We start from the raw sequence: 23,506 nt of genomic DNA, 5'->3' as shown, positions 1-23,506 counted from the left end.
CCCCATGAAGATCCAGTTTGGTCTGCATCTCACTTCCACCAACCAGAAGGCAACACAGTGGATAGAGCACCAGGCCTGGAATTATGAATATCTGAGTTCAAATTCTAACTCAGACACCTCTTAGGTGTGTGACCCTGGGCAAGTCACTAAATCTGCATTTACTTGTCTATAAATGGAAATAATAATAGTATTTCCCTCCTACGGTTACTTCAGTGATCAAAAATGATCATTTTTTTAAAGCACTTAACAGTGCCTGGCACATAGTAAGTTTTACATAAATATTAGATGTTATTGTTAATATTATCATCATCATCAAACCTCTCCTCAACATTTTTTCCACTTCAGAAGGATGATACCTTCAGACATCCCTACACAGCATATGAGCCCCAGGAGACCCCAGATTTGAGAACCTGACTAAGTCTAAAAGCCAGGTTCTTCTCTCCCCCAACTCACCTCCTTTAGAAAGTACCAGATGTCCACCTAAGTCCTTTTTTGCAAATGATGACATAAGACTAATTCGCAATCCTTTGCCAATTTCTTAATCATGCTTAATTTTTTTATAAGATGATTAGTGCTTTCAGGATTTCAATCCTATCCTTTTAAGATTCTATTTATGCCCCGATTCACTTCAGAAGATATAAGGAGCTGGATCCTCAATAAAAACTGTTCTCTGTAAGTACCAAGTCTGCTCTGCCCTTTATGGCCTTAACCTCATTTCAGGCCAAAAATGATGCTCTTTTACTTTGGGAACTTCCAGCTGTATGTCCACGATGTTAGATGATCCTCAGTTCAGAAATGAGGAAGCAGCCACAAGATAGTGAATTGATTTGGTTTCAGCAATCGAAAATAAAAGCTATTTGATAAAGCATCAAAGAATTGTAATCTACATGAATGGAGGGAGGATCCATTGTGGCGAAGCTACAGACCTTTTGAAGAATTGGACTCTCATCTGTTTTCACTAATGTAAAACTGATTTTCTAGCTGAAAAATGAAAATCCATGTTTCTCAGGTCATTGCTAATTGTTTGCCTTCCTTTTCAGAGGCTGCCAGCCAGAGCTGTTTATGATTTTAAGGCCCAGACATCTAAGTAAGTAGTATAAATATTCATTCGCCCATAATTATGATGGCTTTTGAATGACACAAAAAAGAAATATTGTCATAGTTGGATTTGCATTCAGCAAACCTGTCTCTGAAGTCCATTCCAGTAAATGTTCCATTAAGATTTTATTTGACAGTCAATCCTATTTATATTTGGGAGTCACCGAAAAACATCTGGATATGAAACACATCAAACAAATTGGAATCTAGCAATTTGTAAGAATTTGTAGGGAAAGTAAGAAGGAAATGCAGATGGTCATAGTCTCAGAAATTCTCTGTCCAACATAATCTGGCTCAGCCTTGTGTAATTACATTCTAGGACAAGGTACAAAAATCTGTATTTTTACCCTGATTTACCATTAAGTAAGTCCTATTTGAACAGATATGAATGGGGTGCCTGGTGTATACAAAGCCAGACACTGCTGAAATGGTTGCGATGACCCACAAGACTCAAACCAATGTCGTGTGAAGACAGCAGGCCTGCTGCAAAGATTCAAGGAGATAGTACATATAGAAATGCTTTGATAATGCAAACAGCCCTGGGAAGAGCCTGGTATTGTCATGTTATTCCAGGGAATGCACTGAGAGCTTGCCAGTAGACATTGGGAAAATACCTGTTTTCTCTTTCCTTTCTCCTTTAAAAGGGCTCCTTTAGTCTTTTCTTGGCAGCTCCTTAATACATTACTCTTATTTTTCTGGACTCAGTTGCCAGTGCCATATAATCTCAGGCCCTATTTGGGGAGATGACTGTGTATTCTGTAAGGTTCCTTCCAATTCTAAGTCCCATGAATTCCTCAAGCTGGACTTTACCCAATCCTTATAGGAAGAAAATAATTTATCCTCTTTTAGAAGTTTCCAGGGGAATGAGTAGACCGACACAACCACCCACAAAAATAAAACATTTAACAGTCCTCACCTGGAATGAGATGCTTCCTGTTATTTTAATTCTTCCCTGCAATCTCCAGTGAAGATGAAACAGATGATCACTATTTCCTCTATGTTTTTATATCTGAGACTAAAATCCCAAGTCCATGGCAAATAACACCAATTCATCTTTTAGCCCCTACTCATCTGAATCATGAAAATGTGATCAATATATTAAACACAGGGATTTAAGAATGAGTCTTCTGGAGCTTGTCAAACAAATTGAATTTAGGAATAAACTTCATAGCATGGTGGGGTGAATAGAGAACCAACCTGAGATTCAGAAGACCTGAGTTCACATTCTGCTGCTTATATATACTGCTTTGTGTAGCCATGAACAAGTCACTTAAAAGTTTCAAGATTCCAGGCAATTTTCCAAAGGACTAGTTGCTGGAAATGTGCTCACCTCTACAGAGGGGGAATGTCTTCACCAGGAGTTCCCTACACCAAAGAAATTACACATGTTTGTTTTGTTTTGTTCTTTAACCAATTTTTAAACCTGGAATCTAGCTATTTTTAATAGTAGAGAGCAGAATTAATAGGACTTAAAACTGGCAGGGATTTTAAATGTTAACTAGCCAATTTTAATTCAGCAAATAATAAACATTTACTCAATGCATCTAAAATCCTGTGCCAAAGTCAGGGATCCACGAAAAAAAAGGGGTTGGGGAAGGAAAAGAATTCTTGACCTCAAGGAGATTCAAATGAACTGACATACAGAAGTCTGTAAGCCAGTAACAGTAAGCCAGTAACATGCCATATTAAATTCCTAGCTACTAAATATCTACTACTTAAATGTCTACTTAAGTACTTACTACTAACTACTCTGTTGGCTAATTACTATTATCTACTAGATACTAAGTATTTACTACTTCCTAACTGTCCACTTGCTATTAAGTATCTACTAGGTACTAATTGTCCCCTAGGCACAATGGGGTACAAAAAGGGGGTGAGGTGGGAATGAAACAAGCCTGTTTTCAAGGATCATCTATGATTAAAAAAAAAAGGTTGAGATTCAACTCTTACACAGATAAGGTAATAAAAAGATAATCTAAAAGGAGGGAATATAAAATAAACTAATAACTAAGAAAGTGAGAAAAGGTCACCATTGGAGATAGGACCTAAGCAGGGGAGTCCATCTGCCTCATTTTACTGATAATAATACAAATTCAGAAGAGATGATGAATTTGCCCAATGTCACACACTCAGTAATAAGATCAGGATTTGAACCCAGGTTCTCTGTCACCGAATCCACTTTTTCTTTCCATTCTTCAATTCAATCTACTAAAACAAAATATTTGAAAACATCTTGTTTTATTAAGTAGCACTCTGGATGTTTTCCTCAAGTTTTCTGCCAATAAAATGCTAAACAGATATTTTATTACTTTATAGCTTCGAAAATTAAATAGCTATTAGTCAACAAGTATTTATTAAGTGTTTACTACTGCCAGACTCTGTTCTTAGCACTGTAAATACAAAGGAAGGCAAAGGAGCTTATTAGCATTTTAATAAGAAAAACTCGAACCCATTTTGGTAATTTGCATTTAAATTACTTTAGAGGTAGAACTGTCTGGCATTATCTGCCTTAGTCATATCCAGAAATTGACTTATAAAATTTAACTTTTAATTATATTTGAATTATGTTAAAAATCTATAGTTTTTCCATTGAATAAAGCCATTAGAGAGACATTCAGAATGTGTCATTTGAACCAGTTATATTGGGATGATAAAATACATTGTTAAAACTACCCTAATTATTCTTCAATAATCATTTGGCTTTATGAAAGCAATCATTGTCTTGCTACAAAAAGTTAATTAACCCATGATTGCTGCAAACTTGGTCATTTGTAACGGGAACCCCTTTCTATTAAATTAGATTAAATGACCCTCACCTTTATTTTATGGACCTTTAACTAATCCATACTAAGACAAATCATACTGAGATTAAAGTTCCAGTCTGCCGCTTCTCATTGAGTATCTGAAATGTAACTCTACATAGAACAACTGTGTCATTTTTCTAGGTTTGTCCCCATTATTTAATGACAAACATAGGACTTGTCACGTGATTACATTATTGAATTTGAAGAGTCACAAATAACCAGTCTTAAACAGGGGCTTTTTAACCTCTTTTGTGTCCTGAGCCTCTCCAGCCATCTGGTAAAGCCTTTGGACCCCTGCTCTTGGTAGGATTTTTGAATACATAAATTCAAGTGCATAGGATTACAAAGTAATTTCAGTTATACTGAAATATAGCAAACTGAACCACAAAGTAATAAGCCCCAGTTTCAACAAATTATTAGGACTGATTGGCTGACACTGTAGTACCATGGAAAATTCGTGCCACTGGAGAGAGTAAGCCTTGTCTAAGGGGACATCCACCCTGTTTTGGTGAAGGTCAGAAGCCCGTTAACCAGGTTGTCAACAATGAGCAAGCCCAGGTAGAATTTCCGAAACGGCCAGAGGCAAAAGTAAGAAAGTACCATGTAAAAGACATGCATACGGGTTTCAAAAATAAAGCCTAAAGGGATCAGAGGCAATAGGAACTGAAAGTGAAGATAAGGAAGGAAGGCAGGCAGGCTTTACTCTGAGCCCTGTACAGTGCTAGGTGCTTTACAATTATTATCTTATTTGATCTTCATAATAACCCTAAGAAGTAAGTGCTATTGTTATCCCAATTTTATAGTTGAAGAAACTGAGGCAAATAAAATTTAAGTGACTTTCCCAGGGTCACAAAGTACTTAGGCCATCCTCACACCAGGACTATTAAGACTTCATCTTCTCCTAAATGCAAACGTGTCCCTAATAGGAATGTTGACAAAGAGGAGATAATAATAATGTGTTTCTATGTATCTGTAATATCTTCTACCTCAAAAAGACAAATGAGGAATAAAGGATTTTTTTTTCTTTACCTTATCCAAGGAATTTTAATGAAAGAAAAGATATTCCCTGGGCGATATCTAAATTAGGATGACTTCCAAATAGATAAAGAAGGATAGACTGTTATTTTTTTTTTTTACTTAATTTTATTTTTATTATCATGCAAAACACACTTCCATAGTGGTCATTTCTGTAAGAGCAAACTCATACAAAACTAAAACCCCAAAATAAAACCATAAATACACTGTTGTGAAGATAGTATGTTTTGATCCACATCCATCCAACTCCATAGGTTGTTATTTATAAAAATTTCCCATGGGGCCAACTAAAGCAGCTTAAGGCACTTAAAGCACTTGATTAATCTCCTAAAAATTTGTTCCTTTGACTCTGTTATTTCTTCAGGCTACCAAAATAGTTTTTTTTTTTCTTCCATTAGTTTTCAAACTTGTTGAAGGCCAAGTCTAATCAGGCTGCTTCCTTGTTCTCTCTCCATAACTGAAACTATTCTTTCCAGTGTCAGAATTGACCTCCTGGCTTCCAGCACCATCAGTTGTTCAGTTTTTATCTACTCTATACTCTATACTCTGCTATATTCAATACTGTCACTTTCCTTCTTAAACCTCTCTCCACTATTGGTCTCAATGGTCTGGCATTGGCCTTTCCCATCTTTCTTCTCCTCTCTATTCCCATTGCCAACACTCTACTTGGGGGATTGATTCCCTTGTCTAAGTAATTTTTTAAAAATCCCACTCTGGTCTCACCACCAACGTGTTTACAGAGGACAAGTTATAGAAATTTCTAGAGAACCATTGATATGGACAGAAAGGATCAATAATAAAACAAAAGAGCTAATCATTTAAAAATATTTGTTGCAGGGAATTGTCATTTAAGAAAGGGGACACTGTCTACATCCTCAGGAAAATTGATCAAAATTGGTATGAGGGAGAGCATCACGGACGAGTGGGGATATTTCCAATCTCTTATGTAGAGGTTTGTCTGTTCTCCTTTTCTCTCGGATTAATGTGCAAAGTCGGAAATACCCGTCTGGTACAGAAATAACATTCATGAGTAATTAACTGTTCTCATTTTAGAAACTCAGCCCTCCAGAAAAAGCTCAACCTGCAAGACCACCACCTCCAGCTCAGCTTGGAGAAATTGGAGAAGCTATAGCCAAGTACAACTTCAATGCAGACACAAATGTGGAGTTATCCTTGAGAAAGGTATTAAAACTTTTCCTTCAGTGAATTATTTAAAACAAAACCCAAGTTAAAGGTTTGATATCAGTGTCATATTTATTTTAAAATCTCAACATTCAAATTCACAAATAGTTTAATATTTAAATATTCACTAATTCATTAATGATCTTAAGATCTGTACCCAGGAGTTCTTATTATTTTATTTTAATTAAAATCCATTAAAAGTGCAACAACTCAAAAGAAGTAAATTTATTTACATCATTGCAATCATTATATAATTTGTTCTTTTGGCTCTATTTTCTCGATTCTATAATCATTTCATATATGTCTCACATTTGTTTCTCTGAAGTTTTTAGATTCAAATAATCCTTCATAACATAGCAATATTCCCTTACAGTGATATACTGTGTTTATGCAGTCTTTCCCCAATTGTACAACATATTTAATTCCTAGCTTAATCCCTTTCTAACAATGTTTTCTCATCTTTTTGCATCTTCACTGGTTTTGGTATTTTAATTTGCATTTTTCTGATTATTAGTGATTTAAATCACATTAGGACATTATTTGTAGTTGGTATTTCTTTGGAAATTGTGTTCATTGAATATATATTTATTGAAGAAATTATCTAATAGACGTATGTGTATATTTGTATCAATTTCCTACATATTTTGGATTTTAGATTTTGATTTCACAGATGGAAGGATCTTTTTACATATATGAATCTATGCATGTATAGCTACGTCTTCTGATGAATTGACTTCATTTATAGAAAAGTTCTTTTTAGATTTTACATAATTAAGATTCCTATTTTGTCTTTATGATCCCTTCTGTCCCTTATGTGGGCATAAAATTTCTCCCACCTATAATTGTGAAAGGTACACTCTTTCTCCTCTATATTTTTATTATGTGATTTTTAAGTTTTGGTTTTTATCCATTTGGGATTTATTGTGGCATAAAGTGTATGATGTGATCTGAACCATTTTTTCATCCAACTTCTTTCAGATTTCCCAGAAGTTCCTGCTTGAATAAGGATTGTTGAATAAATACTACTTAGTAATTTCTGTTCTTATGTTTATCAAGCAATAGATTGCTGGGGGTGTTTATTTCTGAGCATGGTCAGTCACCATTTAGTCTATTCCACTGATCAATCTTTTTTTTTTTTTTTTTTACAATTACAGCTCTATAATATATTTTGATATCTGTTCCAGGTTGTCACTTCTGGTTGTGCAATTTGTACTTTCTAATTACAGGGAGATAGAGTCATTCTTCTTAAAAGAGTTGATCAAAACTGGTACGAAGGTAAAATACCAGGAACCAACAGACAAGGCATCTTCCCTGTTTCCTATGTAGAAGTCGTCAAAAAGAACATCCCCAAAGGTGCTGATGATTATCCCGACCCTCCAATACCCCACAGCTATTCTAGTGACAGGATACACAGCTTAAGTTCAAATAAGGTAAGAAGAGATAACGATGATCATACAGTCTTGAATAATTCAGCTTTATATGGGGAAAGGCTGGTAATTTAAACATATGGTTCCAGATGTGTGTATATACACACACTCATATATATATATAAAACAATTAGAACATTATATTAAAATGTCAACTGTCCTTGTAGTCATTTACATATACCTTGAATATTAATATGGATTTTTGTTTGTTTATTCTCCAAAGCGTTTCCCACAAGCACCAGTCTGTTGACCAAGAAAATAGCTTATCAAAGAGCATATGGTTATTAGACTGACTGGTGGAGGCATAGAAAATGAGCCATTAGAGTCCTATTTGTTAACTCCATTATGTGAATGGAGACATTCTTGGAATGGAAATTGTAATCCAGGTCAAGAGATGCTCATTTATTCTAGAAAAGTATGATCCTTCATGATGGAAGTAAGAGGAGAGACCTATTTCATGAATTGACTCATTCAGATTTTACTTTTGTGCTGCTCCATTTTGTTTTTTAGTCATTCAGAACTTGTTAATTGATGCTTATGTTCAGCAAATTCAATGCCATTCAACAGTTATCAGGTATGTGATGTTCTCAGAGAACAAAATGTCAGGTGTTGGATATGATACAGTCATTCCTCCCCTCATGGAGCCGGGACAAATGTTATAAACACAAATCACTTTAAGATAAAACAAGAAATTCAAATAGAGGGACAAGCAAAGACTAGCAGGAAAAGGTGGGTTATTGTTTTGTTTTGTTTTTTTTTTTTTGCCTTGATGGTGAAAACAAGGAAGTTTTTATGGAGGCGGCAGAATTTGAGTTCAATTTTAAAGGATCGACAGGCATTCCAAAGGAAGAAGAGACATTCCATATATAGAGAACAACACAGACCCAGAAAAGTAGCATGCATGAATGGGGAAAGGAGAATAGTTTCTTTTGGCCAATGTTTCTAATACATGGCAGGAAGTGATAGGATAGGTATAATGATGCCAGATTGTAGAATTCCTTGAATGCCAGATTAAAGGTTTTGTTTTTACTAAAGTGGGTCAGTGGAGTGGTATGACCATATCTGTATATATGGAAAATGTATCTGGTATAGAGAAATAATAAAAAGGGAGATAAAGTTAAAGAACCTGTGAGGAGTCAAATGACTGTATATTCTTTATTTTTGTTAGTCAATAAACATTTATTAAGCACCTACAGTGCATTTATTAAGCACCTATACAGAGTCAAACACTGTATTATGTAGTTCAGGAATTTCTTATTAATTTTTCATCACCTCCGTGTGTATAACTTAGCATTCTTAAAGAACAGAATTCAAATTATTCTTACTATTTCTCAGGTTATTTGGTGGTAGCTGGTTTTATGTAGAATAATTAATTGATCTTAAGTCTTTTAGTTATAAATGGTAAATGGTGTAGATAAAAACCTAAACTTTCCAAATCTAGCATGATTAAATTGCTATGGATAAACAACATCTAGTTTTTGAGGGCACCCACAGTGGCTCTTAGGAAAAGGAGTCATTATCTAAAAGAATCATTACCCTGGAGTACAAAAATGAAGGAGTTAGGATAATAATATATGAAGTATATATGTCTAGGCTTCAGTCATAGAGGGAAGCACTTCTATATTTTAATACAATAATTGCATTATGATTGATGGAGTTTAAGGGCTAATTCAATTAATCTCTCAAGATCTACTAAGGGATTTTCTCTTTCTAAGTACAGTGATCCTCAACTCTAAAAAAAAGAAAAAAAGGTAATAAATACTCTGGGACGATTAAAGTCAGTCTTTCAGTAGTAATAGATAGGTGTATCTGCTAATGAAGTTATTTTCATATTAATAAGTTGGTTTTTAAACATTTACTCTCTTAGTTAGAATATCTTTGTTAGCAAATTCAGACAAAGGAGACCAAGATGGTGAGGAATTGTAAAACCAAGAAGATTTGATGATGATTTAGGGGTATTTAGCCTGAGGAAGAGAAGACTAAAAGGGGCATCACAACAGCCTTCAAAGTTAGTTGAAAGAACATCATATGAAAGAGCGATTCAATCCATTTTTCTTGGTTCCAGGATATTAAAATAGAAATAATAAGAAGTTGCCAAGAATGATTATGACTTGACTTGGGCAAAGTTCCTAATGTTTAGTTGTCTAGAAGAAGAATAGATTGTATGAGAAGGTAACAGATCCCCTTCCTTATGAAAAGGTCTTCTGTAAAAGACTGAATAACCACTGGGGAAGGATATGTGTAGGTGATCTTTGCTCAGGTATGGATTGGACTGGGTGACTTGTGAAGTCACTTCCCACTAGGAGGTGCTGTGCTTTTATTCATCATTTTCCTCATTTTTTTTTTTTTGCATTGAATAATGTTTTGAAGCTTCATGGTTATTTTCTTAGATTTGATTGTAAAGTTTCTATGATTAGGTATTTGGGGGCTCATTTGATAAGCTAATCAGTTTTCTTAGTACAGTTAGGAATAGTACATGTTCAAAAATTTTAAAATATTTATAGCCTTAAGAAATATCTGTTGAAATTCTCATTGACTTGCTGAGGTCCAAAAAAAAAAATCTGCCATTTGCTGACCAACCCAACTTTTAAACTTAGCTAGGTGGGTACTTGGCCTGTACTCAAAATCTTTTCAGTGTGGTAAGACCTACCAGAAGATAAGATGTTGTGAAATATACTTCAAGAACCCAAGATCATATCTATGCCTTAAGGATGCTCCTAGACAATACAGGTAATATTTAGTGTAAAATAGGTATACTTGAATGAACGTATATGAAGGCACCCCTCTTCTTAGAGAACACAATACTCCTGAGGTCCAAGAAATCTGAGAAAATTAAGAGCCATGCACCTACAGTGAATAAAATGCGATACTAAATTATGAACTAGAAAGTATACAGCTAAGTCCCTTCTGTAAAGTGTTTTATTTTAAAACTCAAGGTACAGTAAAAAAACATTCTCTGGCCTCAGTTGAGATCGTTTACAGTTATAAAATGTAGCATTATTTTTACCTTTTCCATCATGACTATAAAAAGTACCCTTAAACAATGTGACAGATACTGCTGGAATTAATCTTGATAATTTGTGCCATTATGAAATATAGCCAGAATTATTTACAATGTGATTAAAATGCAAACCTATATTTTCTTTCAAGATCACCATGCTGCATAAGAGTTTGTCTCTATAAAGAATTCTCAGTTTTTCCTAAAAAGAGATTCTTGCTAATACATAAATAATTTTTTTGAGGGGAGATTTAACTATTCTGTGTTCACTTCAATCTTGGTCAAATTTCTCTGTGCTTTTGAAATCTTTTAATGCATAACTACTTCATAAATATTTTAAAACCTATAAACAGTTAAAATCACTTTGAAAATTCTAAGGCACAAAAGTAATGAATCCAAGCAAATTGGCATTGAGAAGAAAAACTTCTCCTTCATAAATTACAGGAAGGGGTTCACCTTTTCTTTCTCTTCAAGTATAGACATGATTTGAAGAAATTATTTCAGTTTTGTTCACTTGGATCACCATACTGAAGACTAGCTCAGAAAAAAAAAAACAAGACAGTAAGTAAATAGGGTGCTCAAGAGATGATATTTAAGCGTTCTTCATGAGCTCTGATTCACATCTATCTTGCCTTTGACATTTGTGATCCCATCCAAAGCTGATCAAGTTTCACTTTTCACATAACTTTTTCTGATTCATATGCTAATGATTTCATGCATTTGATCCCCCTGGAATATCTTCCTTCTAATCCAGAACCTGACACCGGGATTTTTTGGTACACCACCACACCCCTTCTATATCTCTGTCTGTCCATGTTGTAGTACATCATCTTTTCTTCTTTCTTTTTTTCCTTCTCGACTTTTGTTCATTTGTAAAGTTGGCTTACAGCGCATCTGCATCCTGCCTTCCTTTCATGTCACCTTGCCCACATTCTAACAAAGAGGATGTAGAAGGAATCACCAATGAATGGTTATCATTGACTATGAGGTTTCCACCTTCAAACCCCCAGACCCCAACTCCACCTCCTCTTCCTGACAACTTTTTGGATGAATTAGAAAAGCTTGAGGCTTTAACCTTACCAACTGGACAGTCGGATCCAGGAATCCTAGGGAATAGCCGTGCTCAAGTTAAGGCTTACCCTTCCATTACCAAGGCATGTGACCCCACTGAAATACCTTCCTCTCTGCCACTTTTTTCTTCTTCTGGCACCATCTCACCTTTAGCCTCCCAATTCCATGATGCAGAGATAATTCAGGATTATGCAAAACCAACTGAAAAAATATATGCAGATTGGAAAGAGATGAAAGGTTCTCCCAATAACAAAGAAAAGAGAAACTTTTCAAGTATTGGAAAGGTGCCGGAAGTCTTGGGTGATAAGGTGGCCACTTCTGTTCAGTATAATCTGGGTACCTTGTCCCAAACACTCCCTGTCATTGAAGAAAAAGAAGAGGACCCTTGTGATGAATTAATGTCATTCATCCGTGGAAGGAAGCCAAAATGTCAAGAGTCAGATTTCTTTCAGTATGAAGCTGATGTTACAGAGGAAGCACCAAGGCTATACATAGAGGAGGAAGATGAGGAGATGAAACATGATTGCTTAACATCTCCAATGGCAATTATAAATGACCCTAGGAAGGAAGACTGGAGTGCAGCCAGTACCAGTAAAGAGGTATTTTAATTGAGCTTACTAACTAAAGAACTAACCATTAAAATTAGATAATTCCATTTTATAATAATTAGTATTTAATACTAAACATTTCACTTGGCACTAGACATTGACAGGGGCAAGGGACTTTACCCAAAAGGTTTCACCTACTGAGACAGAGAAGGGCTTTTTGTAGATCCGAAAAGAGCAACATTTAAAGAAGATGGCATAAATATAAGACATCCTTTGGCCATTCACCTCTTCTCCTATACATCCAGAAAACAAACTTACCCATCATCTCCTAAGGATGGTGCTGGTTTCCCTCTCATGGGCTCAGGATTAAAGTCTTCCTAGCAAGATGTCCTTTGCACTCAGTAATTCTGTTTAATGATTTTGCAAATAGAAAGAAGTCACTACATGTACATAAAAGTAAATGCAAGGATATTTGGTGTTGTGGAGACCTTAACAGAGGGGAGAACCAGCAAAGGAATCCTGTGTGGTAGTGTTTGAACTGAGCTTTGGGGGAAATTAGGTAGAAGTAAGGAGGATTAAGATTAAAAATAGTATCTGAGTATAAGGAGTTTATGATCTACGAGGAGTGGTGGGACATAGATGGCACTAAGTTTCGTTGTGGTTCATCCTTCATTTTCTAAGAGGACCAATGGCATCATGAAGGCAGCATCTTGATGAGTGAGGCTGATGACTGTGCAATTGATCCTCGCAGCCAATTCATGTGCAAGATTAACTATAATACAAGGTGAAATGTGCACATTGTAATAATTGAAAACATAGGAATGGAGAGGGTTAGGCTAGATGTTGTCTGCTATCTCTTCCAGCTCTAATAATCTCTGAATCTAGAGTGAGGCTCCCTAGGAGAGACATCTGCATTTAATGATTTTAAGACTTGGGACCTAAGTGATTGTTTCTAACCCTAATCATAAGCTCCTTCTGTATTCATCGAGAGTTAACCACCTTCATAGTAACCATTCATATCATTATATTTTCCAAACTTTCTCTTTTAAGTTAGAAAGATCTATTATCAAAGTGTTTCTAGAAAACTGAGATATAAAATTAGAGGAGAGGTAGCTTCTGTTTTTTCAGCCCCCAAGCCATAGAAAAAGTAAAAAGACCCATTGAGAATTGTGATAGCAGCATACACACATCAGTGCTTCATTATTTGGGTGTTGGGATTAAGAGTGGACATCAAGCAGGAGAAATGACAATTGAATAGCATGTTGACTTTTTGTCTTTTTTAAAATATTTAAGCCAGCATCCTTTTCTTCTGAAGATGAAGGGATTACAGCTTCCCCTCGCTGCCTTTCTACTAGCCCTCCATTTCATTCTACCTTGGCACCCATTTCTGAATCTCTCTCTACACTCCCTGGTTCTACCCAGGCTCATTCACCTCCTCTCCTTACAAAATTTTCCTACCGACAGGAGACAATGTCACCCAAGTTAAAGGTAACTGCATCAACGGTTGGGTGTGATATATTACTGCATGTCTTCCAAAGCACGTGAAACATTACATATACTTTGTAGATTAATCTCCATCTTGTAAGATCTAAACTCTATGGAAAATTAATTGCTAACATTTAACCAAAATTAGCATGGGGTCTGCAGTGTCACATCAAGAGTCCTGGCTTTGAATCCGAGGATCTGGGTTCTAATCCTGAAAGTGACATTTACTGCCTGTGTGACCTTGGACAAATCACTTGACTTCCATACCTCAGTTTCCTCATCTGTAAAATAAGTCATTTGGAACAGATGACTTTTAAAGTCCCCTGTGCTCTCAATCTTACGATCTTAACTTAAGTTTTGAGAAGCGTAGTTGTAGAACTGCTACTCCAAGATTGGAATAAACCTCTAAACTTTAGCTCAAAATAGCCATTGGAGAAAGAAGTTGAAGATCAGTGTAAGAAACTTCTCATTTTCAGGACATAAGTTTGAATCTTGAGGTTGGTAATTTCATGCCACTTCCTTAAAAACTCACATTTCCCATCTATCAATTAGATCACTAGGACCCAAGGGCAGTATAATCTTCAGAATGGGTAGGTATTAAACATTCTCCTAATTAGGTAATAGGATGTTTGGCAAATAATAGGTACTTAATAAACTTTTGACAGACTGAAGGGACTTAGTGTTATTAGAAACAATAACAGAGTAGTGCTCTTAAAAACCCTGGGTGATGCTAAAAGTAGGCAATGTTATTATTAGGCCCATTTTATAGATGATAAACTGAGACAGAGATTAAGTAGCTTGATCAGGGTCAGATACCTAGTATCTAAGTGTCTGAGACAGAATTTCTAGTCTAACTACCACACTTTACATATAAGGAAACTAAGGCTTTCAAAGGATGTGATATGCCCACAATCACAGTCACCCAAATAGTAAGTAGTAGAACTATCGTTCAAATCTAGGTCCTTTGACTCCAAAACCAGGCCTCTTTCCACCAACCCTTGCTGCCTTGGACAGCAAAGGATAAACAGAAAGAATGCTACCTATGGGGCAGATGGCAAAGTATCCATTGCCAAGCATCATCAGATGGTATATAATTTCCCTTTAACATATAATTAAAGTAAATTAATGTCTGATCCTGGCACAAGGGCTAATTAAAATTTCAATGTAAATGGCAACATAACACAAAAAAAATTTTTGTTAAGAAAGCTCAGTTGGTTCCTGAAAAACAGCCATTTCTCTATCTGGAGGATGAGATAAAAGATGTATTAACTTTGAAAAACAAAGTCTCTATATTCATTCTTTGAAATTGAGAATAATGAACCTGGCAAACATCTAAATATGCAAGGCACAATTTGAGTCTAATTACTGAGTCAGATCATAATAAAGTCTCCATTTAGGCAATCTGTTCACAATGTATAGTCACCCCCCAACCAAGGTAAATGAATTTGAATCACCGAAAGTAAAATCCATTTTGATATTTGAAATAGCAAAAGAAACCATCTATTTTCAACCACTAGACAGAGGAGGAAAAGGAATAATCATATAATAGTGGGATTTACCATAATATATGTTCACATAACTCTTTTGTACTTTTCTTTCTCAGTTTCATTTTTAGGTTAAAATGTTTGACTTTTTTTTGCTGGCTTTTCTTACCTCCTGAGTTCCCTTTTCAATTCCTCTTTGAAAAAAGGTTAGGAAACTATAGGAGCAGTTCTCTAACACAGAGGAAAGAATGTGCTAAATATTAGACTATTAAGGCAAAATCCTGATGGAAAATGGATTCAAACCAATGCCAAAATCAGCAGGCTTCGCTCTGGGTCCCCTACTTTTCTAGGTCTATAAAGTCATATAATTCCTATATTAAAAACAGGTACAGAATGTCTGTCCTATTTAAATAAAAGCATTCTACCACAAAGCTAGCATTTTCTGGATTACAAAGTACTGAAATACCCATTTAAATGTGTAGGAGATAAAATTGTCCAGAGAAAGTCCTAAGTATCACACTCCAAGGTACTTTTTCCCTTAATAAAAAATTGTTCCAACACTTCCTCACTTTAGCTTTTACCCCTCTCTGAGGAAAATGAAAGGGCTGGACCAATTGAATCACTAAGATTAAAATCTGTAATGGACCACAGCTGCCATTCCATCAAATATTCTTATTTTAAAGATAGGGAAGTCAAGCCCCAACGCCAATGATCCTTCGTGTGTCTCAAAGCTGAGCAAAAGAGATTTAAGCTACTTGCAGCTGAATCATACTAGCATCTTGCTATAGATGAAATGCTAATAGGTTCAACTTTGACTCCATTCAGGGAGAATTGGAAATGAGTACCTCCCTCATTATAGACCATTATAAGGAAGTCTCCCAGGAAGAGAACCCAGGAACAGTGAGATTACAGTTTTGTATTCCTCCTAAGCTTATCCCATTGCTTTTGCCTGATACCGACCATCCCATTCCACTATCTTTACTGCCCTGCACAATCTAGCTCTCTTACATTCTCAAATAAAAAGTAACACTGCCTAATGCAGGGTGTCCCAAAATTCTTAATGCAGTTGATAACTTAAAATTGCACTGAGACTTTTGGGATACCATATAATAAACAATGGACTCTATGCATATCTTAGAGTGGTTATGGGGTCTTCAGGTTGGTGATCAAGGCATTATGAGTGTGAATATACACGAATATACAGAAGAACCACCTGCTCCCACTACCATCCCAAACCTTAGAGTCCCCAAAAGCAAAATCCCCCCCTGCTAATATGATTTCTATTAAACACAGGAGTTTTCTCTTTAAAAATAGGTCTGGCACTTGGAGATGGGCTAATGCCTAAGTTTTCAGTATTTAATTATAGGCCCATCATATTCCAGCCCCAAACCTTACTTTCTCCCTGGATAGAAGCATTGCTCTGGTCCATCAAAAGGGTTCATGTTGAAAATTTTTGCATATTGTTAATTCCCTTTTTTCCTTTTTTTTTAAAATATTTCTTTTGCCATCTTTTGTCTTTAAATCATCTTCAATTCCAGCTATAACACTTCCCCTCACCTATCCAGTGAGCCATCCTTTCCAACAAAGACTGAAGACAAGAAAAACAAACCAATCCATTTTTTAGGACTAAGTAATATATCAACCAAGTCAGTCAGTCCCTTACCCATAATCCCCCAGCTCTGCAACAAAGAGAAGAAGGTTGCTTGATCAGTGTAAAGGGAAAAATGAATCTAGCCTTTTCTAATCCCCCAGAGAATGAGACAAATTCAAATCAATCGAAAGCACTGGCCAGCAATTATGACATTCTGTAATGTTATAACTAAAAGAGACCTTGGAAATCCTGGGCCAGGCAACATTCCTGAGTGTTACCAAACCAGATCAAAAAGTAATTGGGACATATTTAACAAAATAATAAAAATATAATAGGCCCTAGATAATGTTAATATGTGGTATTTCAGATTTTTTCAGATCAGTGCAGGGATCCTTACTATGAAAAGTAAAGAAAAAGGGACCCTCTTTCTGAGTTTTCTGATCTAGTTCAGTCACTAATTTTACAAAGGAGGAAACTGAGGTCTTGACTTTCCAAAGGTCCTACAACTAGTACTTAGTACAAGCTAGAGTGGAATTCAGATTTTTCTGAATCCATAGTTCTTTCTTTGCCAGTATTCTTCCAGAATTTCCCAAATATTGGCATTTACTCAAATAAACTAGAGGGAAGATAGCTTGTTCCAAATGGGTTAATGGAAAGATCTGAAACCCTATGAAGGAGAGGTCCTGACATTATGAAGTGATCCTCAAAAGAACTTTAACTTGAATTACCACAGTCTTGAGTACTTCATTCTATTTTGTCATTTTCTCCAGAAGAAAGTTCTTTTCCTCTATTGAAAGAGTTTTACATCCAGTAGACATTTTGGCATATTCAGGATGAACCCATATACCGAGGGCAGTGTCTTTCCCTCTCATAAAGACACTCTCAATTTTAATGCTAGAGGTAAAATTCCTTCTGTGTGTTCTCAGCTTTCTGCCTTTCGTAGCAAATGGTTTATGTATGCAAATTTTCTGCTGTGACTTTTTCCTTGGAATTTGCTGTGAGGCTTAAGTGACCAAGTAACACCAGATGGGTTGTTTTTACCAATGAAGCGGTGTCCGCGGCCCTAGCAATTCTTACCTTGCGGGAGATTGGTTTGAGGGGGGCTGCTATGCTTCTTTTTCTTAGCATGTCTATTGTAGATGCATGCTAAGGGAACTGACCACCATCTTTGTGGTTTTTTCAGGCTGATTTAAAAAGAGAGATATTTGTAATGGCTAAGCCTCCACGTAGCCCAGTGATGTCTAGGAGATCCTGCAGCTCACCTGTCAGAGGTCACAGCAGTTCACACAGGGTAGGGTCCTGCACACTCCAGGTGTGAGACAGATGTCCCTGTCTTCATGGACTTAAGGCTTCATCTTTAAGTTTTTTGGCCTGTCCACTGGTCAGCTGGAGCTTTGGAATCAGGAAAATCTGAATTCAAATTCTGCCCCAGAAACTCACCAGCTCTGTGTCCCTGGGCAAACTACTTACCTTTTTCTGCCTTCATCACCTCATCTGTAAAATAGAGACAAAAATAGAGACAATCTGTAAAATAGAAGCACCTACCTCAGTTTGGGGATCAAATGAAGGAAAGAGCAAGCATTTATTTAAGTACCTCTTAAGTGTAAGGCACGCCATTAAGCACTTTAACAAATATCCCATTTCTTATCTCTCATATCTCGATTTGTGAGATAACATGTGTAAAGGATTATATAAAAGTTTTTAAATCAAAATGAAGATACTTATGGGTCAAAAAAAGTTCAGTTGTGTGTACTAGAGGCAGGTTACATTCATATTTTTTAATACAAAAGTCTTTAGGTAGCATGTCCCACTGAAGGATTTCAAACATCCAAATTTTCTACCACCATTAACCATAATTAACTAAGTAAAGGCAGTTTTATATAAGATTTTGTAGTTGAAAGGGACATAGACCTGGTCTTCTACAATACTGTCATTTTACAGATGAGAAAACTCAGGCTCAAAATTGTACAAGGACTTGCCCGAGATCATGCAGGGAGTAAAAGTGGAGCTTTGATATGAACTAGAAACCTAGCATATTGTTTTCTCTATCAGTTCCATACACTATTGTTGTGTGTTCTTCAAGACACTGATTTGCAAGATCAGAAAACAAAAGGTGAAATGGACATTTTTTTAAAACCCTTACCTTCTAAGTCTTAGAATTGATGAATTAAAAAGAAAAAGAACAGTAAGGGCTAGGCAGTTGGAGTTCAGGGACTTGCCCAGGGTCACACAACTAAAAAGTATCTGAGGCCAGATTTGAACCCAGGACCTCCTGTTTCTGGCCTGTCTCATTAGAAATGCATCTTTCTTAATTCATATGCCACAAATCATTTCCTGCATGTTTTCCTTTGTTGATTTCCCATTTGTCAGCATTTTTCCGATGCATCATTGTCATCTCAAAATATTTTGTCACCATAGTGAGCTGTGTTCTGTTCTCTTGACAACATGCCCTCTTTGTGGAACAACGTTTCTAGATGCTGTCTGTCCTCTAAGCGTTTCCCTAAGCTGCAATCATTATTTAAATGAAAGAGCAAATCATTCCTCATTACATATTTTGTGCATTAAGGTACTAGATTTTTTTTAATGAGTGGATTCTAAACATTCTTCTAAAGCAGGAATATACAGTTGGGGGATGGAGTATTAATTTCCACAGGCTTTGGGTTGCCATCCCCATAGTAGGGTCACAAGTCCCAGCCTTAAGCCATCCCCCAGGCCCACTCCCAGCAAATTCTCAAGGAAATGCTCCACATAGGCATCTAACTTTTTCTTGATTCATAACTCCTAGAGACTTTGATTTTAGTAACATTTCATCTTCTAGTTTGGTTTAATTTTGATATGTACTTACTTATATGGTTTTACTTTGGGCATTCTATAATGACTTCACGTTGCTTACCAAGAAATTATCTCTGCTAAAAACTACTCCTTCAATCCTATGATCCCTTTTCCTGTGCCTGGCAGAAGGTGGTACTTAGAAGTGAAGAATTCCTTACACAAAAGCTTCCCCTTATGGCTGCCAGGAGCCATCGGACAGGTCCTAAGACCCAAGAGCCCTCGGGTTCTCTGATGCCGTATTAGCCAGTCACCTTTTACATTTTGGATGTTGCAGATTGTCATAGAGTAGGTTACAGCTGTGTGTTTATGGCTGATGCCCAAATGCCCAGATTTCCTATACCAAGTCTCATTATTTTCATCATAATGCCCTCCCTTAGTTTGAAAAGAAAAGGAAGCAAACCCAGGAAGGCTCTGATCACTGGGACAATTTTACCTACCCAGAAGAGGATTGGACTCAAGCTGACTTTCCGTGAAAAAGCATTTTGTTCTGAGAACTTTATTGTTGTTCACTCATTTCAGTCATGTCAGACTCCTCACGACTCCATTTGGGGTCTTCTTGACAAAGATACTGGAGTGGTTGGCCATTTCCTTCTCCAGCTCATTTTACAGAGGAGGAAACTGAGGCAAATAAGGTCAAGGGACTTGCCCAGGGTCAAATAGCTAGTGTCTGTGGCGGCCAAATTTGAAGTCAGGTTTTCCTCTGAAAACTTTAAACCTTCTCAGAAGCAGTTTTAAAGTTTCTAATACCAGATCCACAAAGCGCCAAGTCTTAACACTGTGATACATCTTGGAGACAGAGTTTGTGCTAAATAACTTTTGACAGGATTGTACCTACACCCACTTTAAATGGGGTAGAGTCTATTTTATTTTTAAAACTATGATTTCATACCTAGGCTTCCTTCAGACACTGATGATCTGGCTTTGAAGGCTCATATGCATTTGAAACCAAAGTCGCTGACAAAGGCCTTTTGGCTACCCTTACTAAACCAAAGGAGAAAAATAAACTAAAGTGAAATTATATAGGAGCACAAATACACATTTATTTCCAGAATGCCTTTACTAATCAGTATTAATGAGCTATTATGAGAATTAACTAAATATAAAGTAATAAAGATGCTAAGACCCATACTTAGAATGGATTCCTCCCCAAACAACTGCCTCCTCTTCATCGGTTTAAAAAGGTATTTTAAAGAAAGTAAGGCCCTTGAGACTTTCAAAAGTCCTGCGTGCCTCTTAAATTATAGGTCATTTGAGTTTTCATTTTGACCAGGAAGAAATAAAGAAAAGTAGAGCTATCCAGATTTCTCCTTTAAAACAGATTCCACACAGAAATTTCAAGGTATTAACCCAAAGTTCATCGTCTTAGCCTCTGAGCACGTAGGATCTGGGATAAATGTCATAAATGTATATTGTTCTATTTTTAACCACAAAACTGCTAAGGGGTTATGAGTAATAGAAATGCCTCTACAGAGTTTAAAATAGGAAAGGAGGGAGAACACAGGGCAGAAAGAGAGATGACTATCTAATCCGCCTAACAGTCTGCTCCTTAAAATATCTAATCGAAAACGTCCTGTTCCCATTCTGACTCAGTCTGCAGGGAGTTTGCTGGGAGGTTCCCAAAAACAATTGTCAGTCCAGTTTCTGCCCCGGATCACCATTAGGTGGCAATAAAGTTAAGACACAATGGATGCATTTTGGTGAACGATAATTGACCTTGGTAGTAATAGGAGATAGAGAGACCAATCATTTCAGTGATTGAAAAAACTCTTCTCTCCCTAAACTCTGCCGTTATGTAGTAATAATTATAGCTAGCATTTATATAGCCCTTTAGGGTTTGCCAAGGATTTTAGAAATAGCTCATTTTATCCTCACAACAATCCTGGGATAGAAGGCTTTATTCCCATGTTACAGAAGAAGAAATTGAGGCAAACAGGTTAAGTGGCTTGCCCAGGATCATATAACTAGTAAGTATCTGAGATTACAGATATATATATGTATATATCTTTGTAAACCTTGAAGTGCTACATAAATGCTAGCTATTATTATTATTATTTTATTATTATTATTATTACAATTATGTAGTCTTCAGAGATTTGCCTGGGGCTATCAAGAAGTTAAATCACTTGCCCACATTCATAAATGTATATTTGTATATGTCCAAGATGGGCCAATGAACCCAGATCTTGCTGACTTTCCATCTACTATACAATTACCCTAGACAAAAGGATCAGACAAACTCAGAGCTGGAAAGTCAATCCTGTTCCTGGACAGGAATATCTTCTACAATGCTCCCAACCAGTGATCCTCTAGTCTTTTCTTGATGATCTCAAGTGAATGGGAATGAGCTTAATCCAATCTTGAACACTAACAATTTTTCCCTCCCATTGACAAGATCACGAATCCATTGAAGTACTGAACTATAAGAAACCCTCTGGTAGGATAGGCATTACTCCCATTTTAGAGATGAACAAATCTTCTATCCTCATAGTACCTAATTTTCCTCAACATTACACAGCAAGGCAGTGATAGAACTAAGACTAGAAAATGCATGTCCTGGCTCTGGGCTATTCAAATAGAAAGGGATTGGAGATGAAGATAGTAGGACATGCAGTTCTTGGGAAAGTCCTCTTTGAGCTAGGATTGCTTAGGGCCAAAAAAAAAAAGACAATGTCCATGGATATGATACAGACCCTTAGAGAGAGGATTCAAATGGTAATAGTAGGGATATTTGTGGCAGATTCAATGCAAAATAAACAATTAAGTCATTAACTTAGAAATTTTTGGTGGGAATATCCAGAGTATGGACATCTTCCCCTGGAAGAAAATAAATATAATTTCTCATCCCATCATAAAAAATTGGGAAAAGATGCTGTCCAATAAGAGCATTTTCCATTGTTCTGCAATTATAAGTTCTATAAAGTTAAATATGTGGCAGAAATCATTCACATTGATATTATGAAGGGAAAGTAAAAAATCAAAGCCATCCTTCAACTCCTACTTCTTATGTGTTGTTCTGTATTCATAGAAACATAGATCTAAAATTCATATGGCATTTGACCCAAGCGGGATAACTGAGGCCCAAGAAGGCTGAGTGTGACTTACCGCAGGTCACAAATGATCAGAGTTAAGATTTGGTCCCAGGTTCTCTGACTGTAGAATCTGTATTCTTTCTACTAAACCCAAATAGGCTCCTTTGTTAGGGAATCAGTGGATTTCTCTTAATCTTCATGAACCAATCTGTAAAATGGAACTAAAAATATGCTTCAATCACCTCTGATTCCGCAGGTACATATTGCCACTCCTCTTTGACTTAGTAGAAAGCCTTTTAAGAGTTGCTGAGTCTGAAAATGTCATTATTTTCCATTTTAATAATTGGATTTTTTTTTCAACAAATGAAGAAGCAGCAGTGCAGGAGGGAGAAATCCAGACATGGGAGACATTAATTTTATACATTCTTCTTATTATTTATATTATTTTTATATTTAGTTAACTTTCATAATTTCCTACTAATAAATGACTAGAACATTCTGAAATAATAAATGTATTATTAGAGTGATATAAATAATTTTAAGCAAGAAGTCTATTTTTGTTTTATTTGTATTCATAAAATTATACACTTGAAATGGATTTTAAAGATCAAGTCCAGTGCCAGGCTATCCACAAAAGATCCATGATCCTCTAGCACAGTGAACTTCTAGTAGAGAAACTCTCTTTACAAGAGAGACTGTAACCTGTCTATAACTTGGGAGATAAGTCACTTGAGAAATATTAATGACTTGCCCAGGTTCACACCACAAAGGAGTATCAAGTGTTATTTGAACCCAAAAGCCTCCCTAATTCCAAATGATTAAAGGATGCTCGTCCTGATTTGTGACTTTATTGGTATAGGGAACTCCCATAGAAGAAAATGTACTCAATCAGTCAAGGCATAATATCAACATTCCCACAACT

The 23,506-nt window shown here is 36.2% G+C and overlaps 1 protein-coding gene across 10 annotated transcripts in view; it reads left to right on the top strand.

The window, feature by feature from the left end:
• SORBS2 (sorbin and SH3 domain containing 2) overlaps positions 1-23,506 on the top strand; it is a 120,799-nt gene that overhangs the window by 79,390 nt on the left and 17,903 nt on the right. For all 10 annotated transcript variants that reach the window (XM_044681159.1, XM_044681158.1, XM_044681157.1 and 7 more), the window contains 4 exons: positions 1,041-1,087; positions 5,775-5,889; positions 5,991-6,119; positions 7,346-7,549. In XM_044681159.1, coding sequence (XP_044537094.1) covers positions 1,041-1,087; positions 5,775-5,889; positions 5,991-6,119; positions 7,346-7,549 — 495 coding nt within the window. The remainder of the gene's footprint in view (positions 1-1,040; positions 1,088-5,774; positions 5,890-5,990; positions 6,120-7,345; positions 7,550-23,506) is intronic.

Source organism: Gracilinanus agilis, chromosome 6 (assembly GCF_016433145.1).
Source record: "Gracilinanus agilis isolate LMUSP501 chromosome 6, AgileGrace, whole genome shotgun sequence".
Classification (NCBI taxonomy): domain Eukaryota; kingdom Metazoa; phylum Chordata; class Mammalia; order Didelphimorphia; family Didelphidae; genus Gracilinanus; species Gracilinanus agilis.
The sequence above is the reverse complement of the archived record's forward strand: the minus strand, read 5'-3'. Positions and strand labels throughout refer to the sequence as shown.